The sequence below is a fragment of the Micromesistius poutassou genome (assembly GCF_964030765.1).
Source record: "Micromesistius poutassou genome assembly, contig: SCAFFOLD_5842, whole genome shotgun sequence".
In the NCBI taxonomy this organism is placed as follows: Eukaryota; Metazoa; Chordata; class Actinopteri; order Gadiformes; family Gadidae; genus Micromesistius; species Micromesistius poutassou.
The window spans coordinates 1-13,982 of record NW_028178289.1 but is presented as its reverse complement, the minus strand read 5'-3'; the positions used below and the strand labels follow the sequence as shown (position 1 = coordinate 13,982).

At 43.2% G+C, this 13,982-nt stretch overlaps 1 protein-coding gene across 1 annotated transcript; it reads right to left on the bottom strand.

Annotated features, from left to right (window-relative positions):
• Positions 1 to 266: 266 nt before the first annotated feature.
• LOC311372733 (NLR family CARD domain-containing protein 3-like) lies at positions 267 to 13,950 on the bottom strand (the record flags this gene model as incomplete). The annotated part of the gene is made up of 8 exons (XM_084489689.1): positions 13,413 to 13,950; positions 12,594 to 12,878; positions 9,110 to 10,922; positions 7,635 to 7,740; positions 5,662 to 5,783; positions 3,449 to 3,622; positions 2,253 to 2,299; positions 267 to 781 (listed from the first exon to the last, which is right to left on the bottom strand). The coding sequence occupies exons 1-8, from the start codon at positions 13,516 to 13,518 to the stop codon at positions 267 to 269; spliced, it is 3,168 nt and encodes a 1,055-aa protein (XP_084345815.1). The 5' UTR covers positions 13,519 to 13,950.
• Positions 13,951 to 13,982: the final 32 nt, after the last annotated feature.

Genomic DNA, 13,982 nt, shown 5'->3' with positions numbered 1-13,982 from the left:
CTATAACTGCCACAGAAACTACAAAAAAGGCCTCCAAACCTCCGGCCCCGGACGAAAACAACTTCCTGTGTGTGTGTGTGTGTGTGTGTGTGTGTGTGTGTGTGTGTGTGTGTGTGTGTGTGTGTGTGTGTGTGTGTGTGTGTGTGTGTATTTATGTGTGTATGTGTGTGTGTGTGTGCGCCCGCCCGCCTGTCCGCCCTTTTTTTTTTTCTACAGCCGACACAGAGACACTGAGTGAACCCCCGGCGCCCACGGCAACGGCCCCCCTACCCCAAACCCAGGGAGGAGGTCCTCCTGGTGAAGGTGGACCTGAAGGTGTGGATGTGTGTCAGTGTGTCTGAGGACCCTCCTACACCTCGGGACACTCTGTAGAAGGACAGAGTGCCAGCAGGCCGGTCCAGATACACTCCTACTCTGGTAGAGCCAGCGGGGGGGAGACGTATGTCTGTCTCTCTACCGTTGTACCGGGCAGTGTAACCACCATCATCACAATAAAGACTCCAGGACTTGTTGTTATATCCAAGCCTGCTGTCATCACCCTCTCCTCTCCTTGTGATTCCTCTGTATGTCACTCCTATATGAACATCTCCTTCCCACTCTACCTCCCAGTAACAGCGGCCAGTCAGAGCCTCTCTACACAACACCTGGTACAGGGAGTCAAATCTCTCTGGGTGATCCGGATACGACTGGTCCTCTCCAACCCGCGTCACCTTTCTGTTGTCCTCAGACAGAGAGAGGTCTCTGTAGGCTGTGTTTGGGTCCAGTGTGAGTTCACAGGCATCTGACGGGAGAACAAGACATGATATTATTCATAATTCCCGAGATATTCCAGGTTATTCGCCCAAAATCCCCCCATTCATTCTCATTGGAAAATTCAAAAAACGCTGATTCATGCTTCATCCTCTTCAACTACTTAAGACGTCATAACTTGGTCAAAATGACCATCATTACCGTTTACCATCGTTCAAACAATTAAACAAATCTACACATTTGTATCTTCAATAATATGTAAACAGAATTTCAATATCATTCATCCTTTTTTCAGAATCACAGTTTTAGTTTCATTCCGGATTCGTTTTCAGTTGGTCTCGCTCTCGCCTTCTGACTCAGCTGTTGCTCGTTGAGCAATCAGTGGACTGTCGTACTGTCGTAAAACCCGTGTGTGTTCTCGATGCGTTCTCGATGAGGCCGTTCCACCGAGGATGCGTCGGAGGTGACTCGTGTGGACTTGGGACCGTTAAATATCCCAGGATGCATTTTGCATTCCCATGTTTTAAAATATTAGTATGTAAGCTATAATAATAGGCTATATATAGGAACATTTTACATATATAACAAAAATGCCAAGTACGTACTTCCAAGTCTGCAAGAACGTAGTCCACGTACTTGGTATTGAGAAACGGCTTCTCTCTCTCCCTCATGGACTACAACAATGGACTACAATAGTGGACTACAATAATGGACATTAGCATTTACGTTAGCATTAGTACTGCAGTTAGCGTTGACGTTAGTGTTGAAGTTAGCATTGACTTTAGCACTGCATTTAGCGTTGACGTTAGCGCTGAAGTTAGCATTGGTATTAGCACTGCAGTTTGCGTTGACGTTAGCATTAGCGTTAACGTTAGCATTAGCGCTGACGTTAGCATTAGTGCTGCAGTTAGCGTTGACGTTAGTGCTGAAGTTAGCATTGACGTTAGCATTAGTGCTGACTTTATCGTTACCGTTGAAGTTAGCGTTAGCACTGATGTTAGCGTTAGCAATTAAGTTAGCATTTACATTAGCGTTAGCATTGACGTTAGCGTTAGAGCTGCAGTTAGCATTGATGTTAGCATTAGCACTGCAGTTAGCATTGATGTTAGCATTAGCACTGCAGTTAGCATTGACGTTAGCATTAGCGCTGACACTTGCATTGACGTAAGTGTTGGCACTCACGTTACCGTTTACGTTAGCACTGATATTAGCGTTAGCACTGACATTAGCGTTAGCGCTTCTGTTTATATTATATAGTCTACAATATAACAAGCAGGCCTACACCAAGTATATGAAATGTCTCAAAGGAATACGTCTCTCAAAGTGATTATTGAATGCCATTTATATGGCGTGTGGCGGGTTTAAATATCTATCCCTGGAGTGTTGGCTCCTCTATTATATTATTTACGGTAGCCATTTACGTGGGAGCGCTCAGTGTGGATGGACTTTCCATCTCTAAAGTTAGTGTGTGTTGAGATGAATCAAACAAAACTGACACTTACATCTCTGTGGAGCTGGTTTCAGCCTCCACACTCCACCGTGCTCCACACTGGGGAGACAAAGAGAGAGCAGCATGTTGTCTTTAAACAGGAAACATTATTCACATGTTAACAAAGAGAGAGCAGCATGTTGTCTTTAGACAGGGAAACATTATTCACATGTTTACAAAGAGAGAGCAGCATGTTGTCTTTAAACAGGGAAACATTATTCACATGTTAACAAAGAGAGAGCAGCATGTTGTCTTTAGACAGGGAAACATTATTCACATGTTAACAAGGAGAGAGCAGCATGTTGTCTTTAAACAGGGAAACATTATTCACATGTTTACAAAGAGAGAGCAGCATGTTGTCTTTAAACAGGGAAACATTATTCACATGTTAACAAAGAGAGAGCAGCATGTTGTCTTTAGATAGGGAAACATTATTCACATGTTAACAAAGAGAGAGCAGCATGTTGTCTTTAGACAGGGAAACATTATTCACATGTTAACAAAGAGAGTGTGCAGATGGCTCCGCTGCATTCATGTTAGTATCACGTTAGTATTATTATTCACTCGTGATTAAGCACATAATCAACCAGAACTCGCTGATGGCTCGGTGGTTCGTAACGTTGTTAACTGATTAAGGACAGACAGCTAACCTCGTCAGCTGACTGCGTGGGTCACACACTCCGCGCAAATACAATCGTTGGCTTTTTGGCGGGAAACCTACAACCGCTATCGACCACCTCAATGTTAAGGCCTAGCTGCATGCTAACCCCCAGCTCCACGCTTACGCCTAGCTCCATGCTAGGCCACGCCAAATATGAGTGTGTTGCACTCACTATCAATAAATATTTTATAAAAGTACTCTGAATCCTAATTTACTGACTCATCATGCCTGGCTCCATGTTAACATCCAGCTCTATGCTAACCAATCATTGGCCAATCAAAAAACAAACACACTCAAACGTCTGTTTTAAACCAACACATTAATTCACCAGACAGTTAGTGCCAAACACAGCAATACGCCAAATGTTAATGTGTTGCCTAACTATCAATAAATATAATTCTATAAAAGTCGTCTGAATCCTAATCTGCCGTCTCATCACTTTCTACACAACATGCGTTACAACTGCGTTTTGAAAACACTTCATCTAGCAGCGGCTTGAACCCTTGTAGGAGACTTTGTCCCCGAGTGGAGAGCTGTCCTCTCCATACCTGAGAGTGTCCAGTCTCCAGCGTGGATCCTCCAGTCCAGCAGAGAGCAGCGCAGCTCCAGAGTCTCCTGGGTGATTGTAGCTCAGGTCCAGCTCTCTCAGATGGGAGGGGTTGGAGCTCAGAGCTGAGGCCAGAGAAGCACAGCCTTCCTGTGTGACCAGGCAGTCAGACAACCTGCACACACACGCGCACACACACACACACACACACACACACACACACACCATTTATTCTATCTAGCAGTTTGTACCAAATTAAACACATTTAGAAAGTGTATTCATTCCATATGGAGGACAATGAGATATTGTTCTGTTAGAGTCAGGAGAAGTCCGCTGTGTTTGGTACGCTAAGACCGTTTATCCACAGGTTCTAACATTGTGTAGAACCAGGGAGTGTTTTGCCAGCAGGGAAAAGATCAACAGAAATGCATCGGACATGAGCAGCACTACACCAAACTAATATGATGTTAATGTAGCAGCATAGAAATAGGGTTGCCTTGCTGCAGTTAATTGCGTCAGCTGACCACTAGGGCGGCAGTACATAAGTACGGCCCTCCTTCTTGTGCTCTCACTGATGCATCATTTCTGGGTCAGGTGTTTGCCCGTGCAGGTAATGCTCCGCGCCCCTGCTGCGGCTACTGTTTCGTTTCATTTATCACTGTGTCCTCATGCTCAAAGCCGGTGTGTTTTCACTGCAGAGCAGCGACTGCGTGCTCCGTGCTCCGTTTAGTCGCTGGTTCTCTCGAGCAGTAAGTGTCCTCTCTCTCTGTGTTACACCGAATGCTATCCTGTAGCTAATGCTAGTGTGGTCACAGGTAGATGTCCCCTGCCGTGTCTCTCTCTCTCTCCCTCCCTGTGCAGGTTTGACTTTGAAAACGGCTATGCTGCCTTAAATCTAGCCTCCAAAAGCCTTGATAAATGTAGCTTAGCCATACTAATTTTAGGTTTATTGACAGGGAACGCTCATCAGCTGGCCAAAATAGGTGGCTATTTATCTGACTCCGCCACCAGCTGATTGGGGCCGCTGCTGCTTTGTACACAGCTTTTGTCTATAGCTTTGTCTACAGCTTTGTCTGCTGTTTGTCTCTGCTGCTAATCACACCGTTTGTCTCTGCTGCTATATACGACGTTGTCCCTTGCTTTGTCTCCGGCAGCCACTTATTCCTTGCTGCTCTGTGCTGCTTGGTGGTGCTGCTGTTGCTGGCTTTTGGCTACAGCCGGCTTGCATGGTGGACTGCCGACACCACACTTTTAACCTGTTTATCCCTTTAATTTGAGCCCAATGATTTTGAGGAGTTAATCCCTTAATTTTGTTTTCTGTACTTTATTATTTTGATTAAGTAAATTGTGTTAAGTTTATTTTGTGAACTATTTCCTGCTTTATGTTGTATATTGCTTCATACATTTTGGGTTAATTATTTCCGTTGTAACTTCCTTTTTGTTTCCTTCTCAGTGGCTGCAGGCTGGTGGTGGTGCTGGTGACGTGGGTGGTGGTGTCCCTCATTCTTGTGTGCTGTGCTACCTTGGATTTGGTGATACCAGTGTGTGACTGCCACGTGTGTCTGGGTGAACCCTTTCCCTTTAATTTATTCCTGTTGAGTCCCCTTCCCCTTCACCTGCTCTTTCCCCACCAGTAGGCCTCAGCCCCTGATTAGGCTCCTTGTTTATTAGTTGGGATGAATGCTAATTTTTGTGATAATATATATATTTTATTAAACAAAGTATTTTTGTAAACTGGGAACCACGTGTCTAGCCTGTTGAGTGGAACAAACCTGTGTTTTTGATCAATGTAAAATATGTAATAATTCCTTGGGTGCAATTCCCAAGGTGGCGTTGTCGAGCAACCTAAGATTCACATTGAGAGCCTCCACGCCAAATTAATAAAGGACATCTTTACTGTTAAATATGTTTCACTTTACCACGGCCAGTGATGTTTTAGTGGTGAGGGGTGCATTATATCAAGATCACAGCACGGCTAAAGCCTCATCACCATGTCTACACTAATGACAACTCCTCAGCTCTCATCAGCTGACCAGAGTTACATAACATACTAGCAGTTAACAGGTCAACAACCCCTAACCTCCACATCAGCTGGCCAGAGTTACATCACGTGTAACATACATATCGATATTGATAAGTTCACCTAGTCGTGGATCATCCCTTACATATTAAACAACCCAAAGACGCAGTTTGAAGAAGAGGCTGATAACTGACCTGAGAGTTTCCAGTGTACAGTGTGGACTCCCCAGTCCAGCAGAGAGCAGCTTCACTCCTGAATCCTGCAGATCATTGGTACTCAGGTCCAGCTCTCTCAGACTAGAGGAGTTGGAGCTGAGAACTGAGGCCAGAGAAGCACAGCCTTCCTGTGTGATCAGGCAGCCAGACAACCTACACACACACACACGCACACGCGCACGCGCACGCACACACACACACACACACACACACACACACACCATTTATTCTTTCTGGTTGAGAGCAGTTTGTACTAAAGTAACCACATTTATAAAGTGTAGGCCTATTCATCATTCCATTTGGAGGACAAGTTAAAGCTTTATAAAATATATTTTTTATAATATCGAAACAGAATTTCGATATCATTTATACTTTATTCAGAATCACAGTTTAAGTTTAATATGGCTTCGTTTTCAGTTGGTCTCATTGATTTACGTTGACGCTAGAGGGTGAGGACGTTCAGGCAGTGTTGCCAGATTGGGCAGTTTTTCCCGTAGATTAAAGAACGTTAATATCACAATAAAAAATGTGACGCTGTTTAAATGGGTTTGCGTTAACGCCGGTCATAACGCATTTCACTGACAGCACTAATATTAATATTACTTTTTATTTCAGTACTATGAATAACATGTATTACAAAAGAATACATGTTCATAATACTGAAATAAAAAGTAGATCTACAGAGATGTTTTGTGGATAATTATATGTTTTATTCCAATATTATGTATATTGTGTTGTGAGGAGAATAAATAACCGAGTGAGCATGAAAATACTTTTCGAGCACGAGAGCAAAGACAGCATTTGTCCACGTGGAGGTGTCAGTTGTATGCTGCTTCACTTTAGGTGCACACTGTTATGGATGTAAATCTGTTGAATGTTTTCTGATATTGAATCTTGTGGTGTAACTGTTTGTCCATTGAGTAAAACTGACCTGAGAGTTTGCAGTGTACAGTTTGGACTCCCCAGTCCAGCAGAGAGCAGCTTCACTCCTGAATCCTGCAGATCATTGGTACTCAGGTCCAGCTCTCTCAGACTAGAGGAGTTGGAGCTGAGAACTGAGGCCAGAGAAGCACAGCCTTCCTGTGTGATCAGGCAGCCAGACAACCTACACACACACACACACACACACACACACACGCACACGCGCACGCACACACACACACACACACACCATTTATTCTTTCTGGTTGAGAGCAGTTTGTACTAAAGTAACCACATTTATAAAGTGTAGGCCTATTCATCATTCCATTTGGAGGACAAGTTAAAGCTTTATAAAATATATTTTCTATAATATCGAAAGAGAATTTCAATATAATTTATACTTTATTCAGAATCACAGTTTAAGTTTAATATGGCTTCGTTTTCAGTTGGTCTCATTGATTTACGTTGACTCTAGAGCGTGAGGACATTCAGGCAGTGTTGCCAGATTGGGCGGTTTTTCCCGCAGATTAAAGAACGTTAATGTCACAATAAAAAATGTGACGCCCTTTAAATGGGTTTGCGTTAACGCCGTTAATAACGCGTTTCACTGACAGCACTAATATTAATATTACTTTTTATTTCAGTACTATGAATAACATGTATTACAAAAGAATACATGTTATTCATAATACTGAAATAAAAAGTAGATATACAGAGATGTTTTGTGGGTAATTATACGTTTTATTCCAATATTATGTATATTGTGTTGTGAGGAGAATGAATAACCGAGTGAGCAGGAAAATACTTTTCGAGCACGAGAGCAAAGACAGCATTTGTCTGCGTGGGGGTGTCAGTTGCGTGCTGCTTCACTTTATGTGCGCACTTTTATGGATCTAAATCTGTTAAATGTCTTCTGATATTGAACCTTGTGGTGTAACTGTTTGTCCATTGACTAAAACTGACCTGAGAGTTTCCAATGTACAGTCAGGACTCCCCAGTCCAGCAGAGAGCAGCTTCACTCCTGAATCCTGCAGATCATTGGTACTCAGGTCCAGCTCTCTCAGACTAGAGGAGTTGGAGCTGAGAACTGAGGCCAGAGAAGCACAGCCTTCCTGTGTGATCAGGCAGCCAGACAACCTACACACACACACACACACACACACACACACACACGCACACGCGCACGCACACACACACACACACACACCATTTATTCTTTCTGGTTGAGAGCAGTTTGTACTAAAGTAACCACATTTATAAAGTGTAGGCCTATTCATCATTCCATTTGGAGGACAAGTTAAAGCTTTATAAAATATATTTTCTATAATATCGAAAGAGAATTTCAATATAATTTATACTTTATTCAGAATCACAGTTTAAGTTTAATATGGCTTCGTTTTCAGTTGGTCTCATTGATTTACGTTGACTCTAGAGCGTGAGGACATTCAGGCAGTGTTGCCAGATTGGGCGGTTTTTCCCGCAGATTAAAGAACGTTAATGTCACAATAAAAAATGTGACGCCCTTTAAATGGGTTTGCGTTAACGCCGTTAATAACGCGTTTCACTGACAGCACTAATATTAATATTACTTTTTATTTCAGTACTATGAATAACATGTATTACAAAAGAATACATGTTATTCATAATACTGAAATAAAAAGTAGATATACAGAGATGTTTTGTGGGTAATTATACGTTTTATTCCAATATTATGTATATTGTGTTGTGAGGAGAATGAATAACCGAGTGAGCAGGAAAATACTTTTCGAGCACGAGAGCAAAGACAGCATTTATCCGCGTGGGGGTGTCAGTTGCGTGCTGCTTCACTTTATGTGCGCACTTTTATGGATCTAAATCTGTTGAATGTCTTCTGATATTGAACCTTGTGGTGTAACTGTTCACTGAGTAAAACTGAGTTTGCAGTTTGCAGTGTACAGTGTGGACTCCCCAGTCCAGCAGAGAGCAGCTTCACTCCTGAATCCTTCAGATCATTGGTACTCAGGTCCAGCTCTCTCAGACTAGAGGAGTTGGAGCTGAGAACTGAGGCCAGAGCTTTACAGCATCTCTTAGACAGATTACAGCCATTCAGCCTTGGCCAAAAGTGAACAGAACATGTTAGGAACTGTGATTAAAATAACACATCTTTAACTTATTACATAATGAAGGAATGTTATTAATTGAAAAAAGATTTCATCAATCATTAGATGTTTAAATGTTTATTATGTTTCAGGTGTAAAATGTTAAATATTTTTTATTTGTGTTTGAAAATGTTCTATATTATGTTATTTTTAATATGCTCTTATGTGTACTGTTACACATTATACCTATGTTTTGTATATTATTATAATTTTACATTCTTCTAGTATGTTTATTATGTTGTGAGTAGAATAGTAATACATGTTGTTATGAACCTACAGAGATCTTATGCATATTATTTTAACCTTATATTCCAGTTTTATGTATATTGTGTTGTGTGTATTGTTATACATGTTATAAGTGAACCTACAGAGATGTTTTGGAGGCTTTGACCACTGGCAGCAGCCTCAGAAGACCCTCCTCTGAAGCAGAGTATTTCTTCAGGTCAAACACTTCCAGCTCCTCTTCTGATGTCAGTAAGATGAAGACCAGAGCTGACCACTGAGCAGGGGAAAGAGATTCTCCGGAGAGACTTCCTGATGTCAGGTACTGTTGGATCTCCTTCACTAGAGAACGGTCGTTCAGCTCATTCAAACAGTGGAACAGATTGATACTTTTCTCTGGGGAAAGATCTCCACCTATCTTCTCCTTGATGTAAGACACCGTTTCCTGATTGGTACATGAGCTTACATGAACTTTTCCTGTCTGTCCAAGCAGACCTTGTAGGATAATCTGATTGGTCTCCAGAGAGAGGCCCAGGAGGAACCGGAGGAACAAGTCCAGGTGTCCGTTCTCACTCTGTAAGGCCTTGTCCACAGCACTCTGGTAGAGTTTGAGCTTTCTTTTTTCTGTTTGTTTGTTTCGAACAAAAATAGACCACAGGAATTGACACAGGAATTGTCGTTGTCCTGAGAGCAGATTGACACCAGTGTCGATGAAGGACTGAAATACATAAAGGGCAGCCAGAAACTCCTGGATGCTCAGATGGACAAAGCAGAAAACCTTCTTCTGGTACAGCACACACTCCTCTTTAAAGATCTGGGTGAACACTCCTGAGTACATTGACTCTGCTCTGATATCGAAGCCACACTCTGCCAGGTCTGCCTCGTAGAAGATCAGGTTGCCTTTCTCCAGCTGGTTAAAAGCCAGTTTTCCCAAAGAAACAATAATCTTCCTGCTCGCTGGACTCCAGTCTGGATCAGTTTCAGCTCTCCCATGGTACTTCCTGTCCCTCTGTATGGACTGAACCCTCAGGAAGTGGCTGTACATCTGAGTCACGGTCTTGGGCATCTCTTCTATCTGAGATTTTTTGAAGACGTCCTCCAGAACTGTAGCAGTGATCCAACAGAAGACTGGGATGTGACACATGATGTGGAGGCTTCGTGATTTCTTGACGTGGGAGATGATTGTTTTGGCCAGCTCCTTGTCTTTGAATCTCTTCTTGAAGTACTCCTCCTTCTTTAGGTCGGTGAACCCTCTCACCTCTGTTACCATGTCAACACACTCAGAAGGGATCTGATTGGCTGCCGCAGGGCGTGTTGTTATCCAGATGAGAGCGGAGCGAAGCAGGTTGCCCCTGATGAGGTTTGTCAGCAGCACGTCCACCGAGGTGGACTCTGTGACATCAGTCCAGATCGGGTTGTTCTGGAAGTCCAGAGGAAGTCGACACTCATCCAGACCATCCAAGATGAAGACAACTTGGAACCGGTCAAATCTGAAGATTCCTGCTTCTTTGGTCTCAATAAAGAAGTGATGAAGAAGTCCCACCAAGCTAAACTTCTCTTTCAGTAAATTCAGCTCTCTGAAAGGTAAGAGAAATGTGAAGTGTATGTCCTGGTTGGCTTTGCCTTCAGCCCAGTCCAGAGTGAACTTGTGTGTTAAGATGGTTTTGCCAATGCCGGCCACTCCAGTTGTCATTATTCTTCTGATTGGTTTATCTTGTCCACGTAAGGGTTTAAAGATGTCTTCACATTTGATTGGTGTTTCCTCCTTGGCCGGTCTCCTGGAAGCTGTTTCAATCAGTCTGACCTCATGTTCCTTGACCTCTCCACTGCCTCTCTCTGTGATGAAGAGCTCTGTGTAGAAGTCATTCAGACCTGTTGGCTGTCCTGCTTTAGGGATTCCCTCAAACACATTGTTGAACCTCTTCTTCAAACAAGACTTGAATTTATTTTGGCACTCTTCTAAATGAGAAAACAACAGGAGACTTCAGTTAGTAGATGGTGACATCATTGGAAACATATCAATATTTCCTATAAAAATCAACTTCATGATATTTAGTGGCTTTATAACTTGTGGTTATCATTATCTTGCCTATATGAAGGAAATCAGTGTGAAAAAAAGTCAACAAAGGACCACATTCCGAGGGACATCCACATGGCCCTCATTCCACCTCCTGACAGCCCTCTGAGATGAACCTGGTTTACTAGCAGAATTCAAGTGGATCCCTAAAACTATTAACCCCTCTATACCTGGCTCCACTCATCCTGACAGGAAAAGACGGGGAGGGCTTTATGAGGGCCACAAAGAAGGGAGCCCCCTTCAATTGTTCAATATGTTATGGCTAACTAACTCACTAACACAGTCACAGTCAAAGTTAAACATTGGCTGCTGTATGAGTGTATTAACCATATTCTTAAAGGAAGCCATTATCTTGCCCATATAAGGAAAGTGTGGAAAAAGCAGTCAATGAAGGTCTACATTCTGAGGGACATTCATGTGTCACTCACACCTCCTGACAGCCCTCTGAGATGAACCCCGGTTACTCTGCTGACTCCAAGTTGGCCCCTAAATATTTGTAAATGCCTCTATACCTGACTCACATCATCCTGAGTGGAAGAGACAGGGAGGACTTTATGACGGCCACAAAGAAGAATGGACTTTTCTTCCCCCTGCAGTCTTTCTCTCACTTAAGTTATACCTACTTATATGTTAAGGTTAACTAATTAATACTACAGTCAGATTCAAACACTGGCTGCTTTATGAATGTATTCCACAATCACAGACAGTGGTATTGTTGTTAATTGTTTGAATACATACTGATTGTTAAAGTACCTAACATGAGGTTAGGTTCATATTCATTTAGGCTGGCTTTTCACGACAACGCTCCCGGGTGAAACCGACAAAATATTTGATCAGATGTGCCTTTTCATTTAGACGGCGACAGCGTTTTCGGGGCTTAAAAACGCAAAAAATGAACCCACCCTCCAGAGTGGAAATCTTAAAAACGCTTCACTGTTCGCGTTCCGTCTAAAGGGTTAACAACGCAAAAGTGAGCTGCTCACACTGGCTCTCGTCCCGTACGCGTTTACGTCACATCCATGTGCAGTACAGGCAAACCACAAAAAACATGTCGGATTTCACACACTTTTGCGTCACCGTATGCACACAGATTTCGACCCAAAGACGCTCGTCTAAACGCGGAATGAAAAGTGGAAACGCAACGCCACTTTTGCGGTTTGTGTTCAGATAGTTGACGTGTAAAGCCATTATTCTCCTCAGGTCAGATCTGTTTGAGGTGCAGATATATTCAATTCAGCAGTCAATTCTGAAACATCATTGCAACATTACTGTAACATCAAAGGCTTCATCCAACAACAAATTTAATTGTACAAAAAAAATTAGACTGCTGCTGTGCTGTTCGGGTATTTAAATTATAATTATTTAACACTTTTCAACAAAGTAGCGAGAATGGCTTTGGATATGCTGTCTAAACAAATGTCCTGAAACGACAATAATTAATGGTTGGATCCCAGGAGATGAAAGGAAAAAGAAGCCGATGGTTCGTGTTAGGCCCTTGTCAGAATAAAGTGGGCAGGGCTTATTGAGAAAACCCATTCCTAGTTACAACTCACCCACACGATCAGCAGGGCTGGGAGGGAGGTCCAGGCTGATGTATAGTGGCTTGTCCCTCTCCAACATATAATCAATCATCGTCTGACTTGCACTCTCCCCTTTCCCGATCACCATGTCGATCAGACACCGAGCCCGGTCCGCTCTGATCGTCTGGCGCTCCAACACAGTGTCCTTGTCGTCGGTACTCAACACTTTCTCGTCCCAAAGGTCATCCAGCAGACCTTTCAAGGTTGCTTCTCCGACATTCGCCACAAATCTTTTACGGATCCTTTCTAGGTCTGAAACTGAATGCAAAAGGCAATATTACATTTACAATGTTGCCTGTTTTAAAATCAAATAGCAGGCATAAATACAAAGATCCAAATGAACGACTCAGTTGGTGGTGATTGTGTAGGCCAGTGGTTCTCAAAGTGGGGTACGCGGCGCATTGCCAGGGGGTCCGTGGAGAGTTTGCCCACGCACACTGGAGAACTGCGCAAAATCAGCTGACCGCAACGTCCGTTAATGTGAGACATCCTTTAACTCCGACCCCCTCCCCCGACCGCAACCAAACACTCTCTACCCACCCCCCCCAAAGCCTTAAGGAGGAATCCACACATAATGGGAACATAACATGAAGCCTGATTCCAAACATACTCAGGTGTTACAAGTTCTAATAAAGTCTTTATCTTTCAAACTTTGGTTTTCTCGACCTCTCTTAGTTTGTCAACGTGCTTTATCCACGACCTTGAGAAGTTTTACTCAGACTAATGATGGAGTTATGATATATCACCGCTGAGCTCTGAGAACAGTCACAGACAGAGAGATCCTCTTCTTACCTCTTGTGGCGGCCATGTTACCCGGAGTGGTCTTAGAGGTAGGACCCCCCTCCTCTCTCTCCTCATCCATAGCAGACTGGAGACCTGGACACAAACACAACTCCATATTCTTTCTGTGGATTATATTTGAGTAGCGAACGTGACATTTCTGCAGTGAAGACGTCCTATCCTTCTCCTGTCTGATATACTTATACACTTCATTACTATCTTTGTTTAGATCACTAAAATAGCACCAAGTATCATTTGCGCCGGAACACGCCCCTGCTTTTGGCCAACACGCCTCTCCAGGTGCAAGTGTAGTGGCGCCTGGTTGCTGCGGGGGAAAGTCAGCTTCACGCCGGGTGCAAACTAGCAACGACACATGTAGATGTGTCGGTGTAGAAAGTCAATTGCGCAAGATAGGGCCCCTTGTGCGCACAAGGTGTATTTAACTGATGACGCGTGTGCAATGTGTGCAATGTGTGACTGCTAATACTGAACAAATCACACACACACACACGCACACACACACACACACACACACAGCTTGTCAAGAGGAAACCCCCACCAACCACCACCGCCTGCACAGCG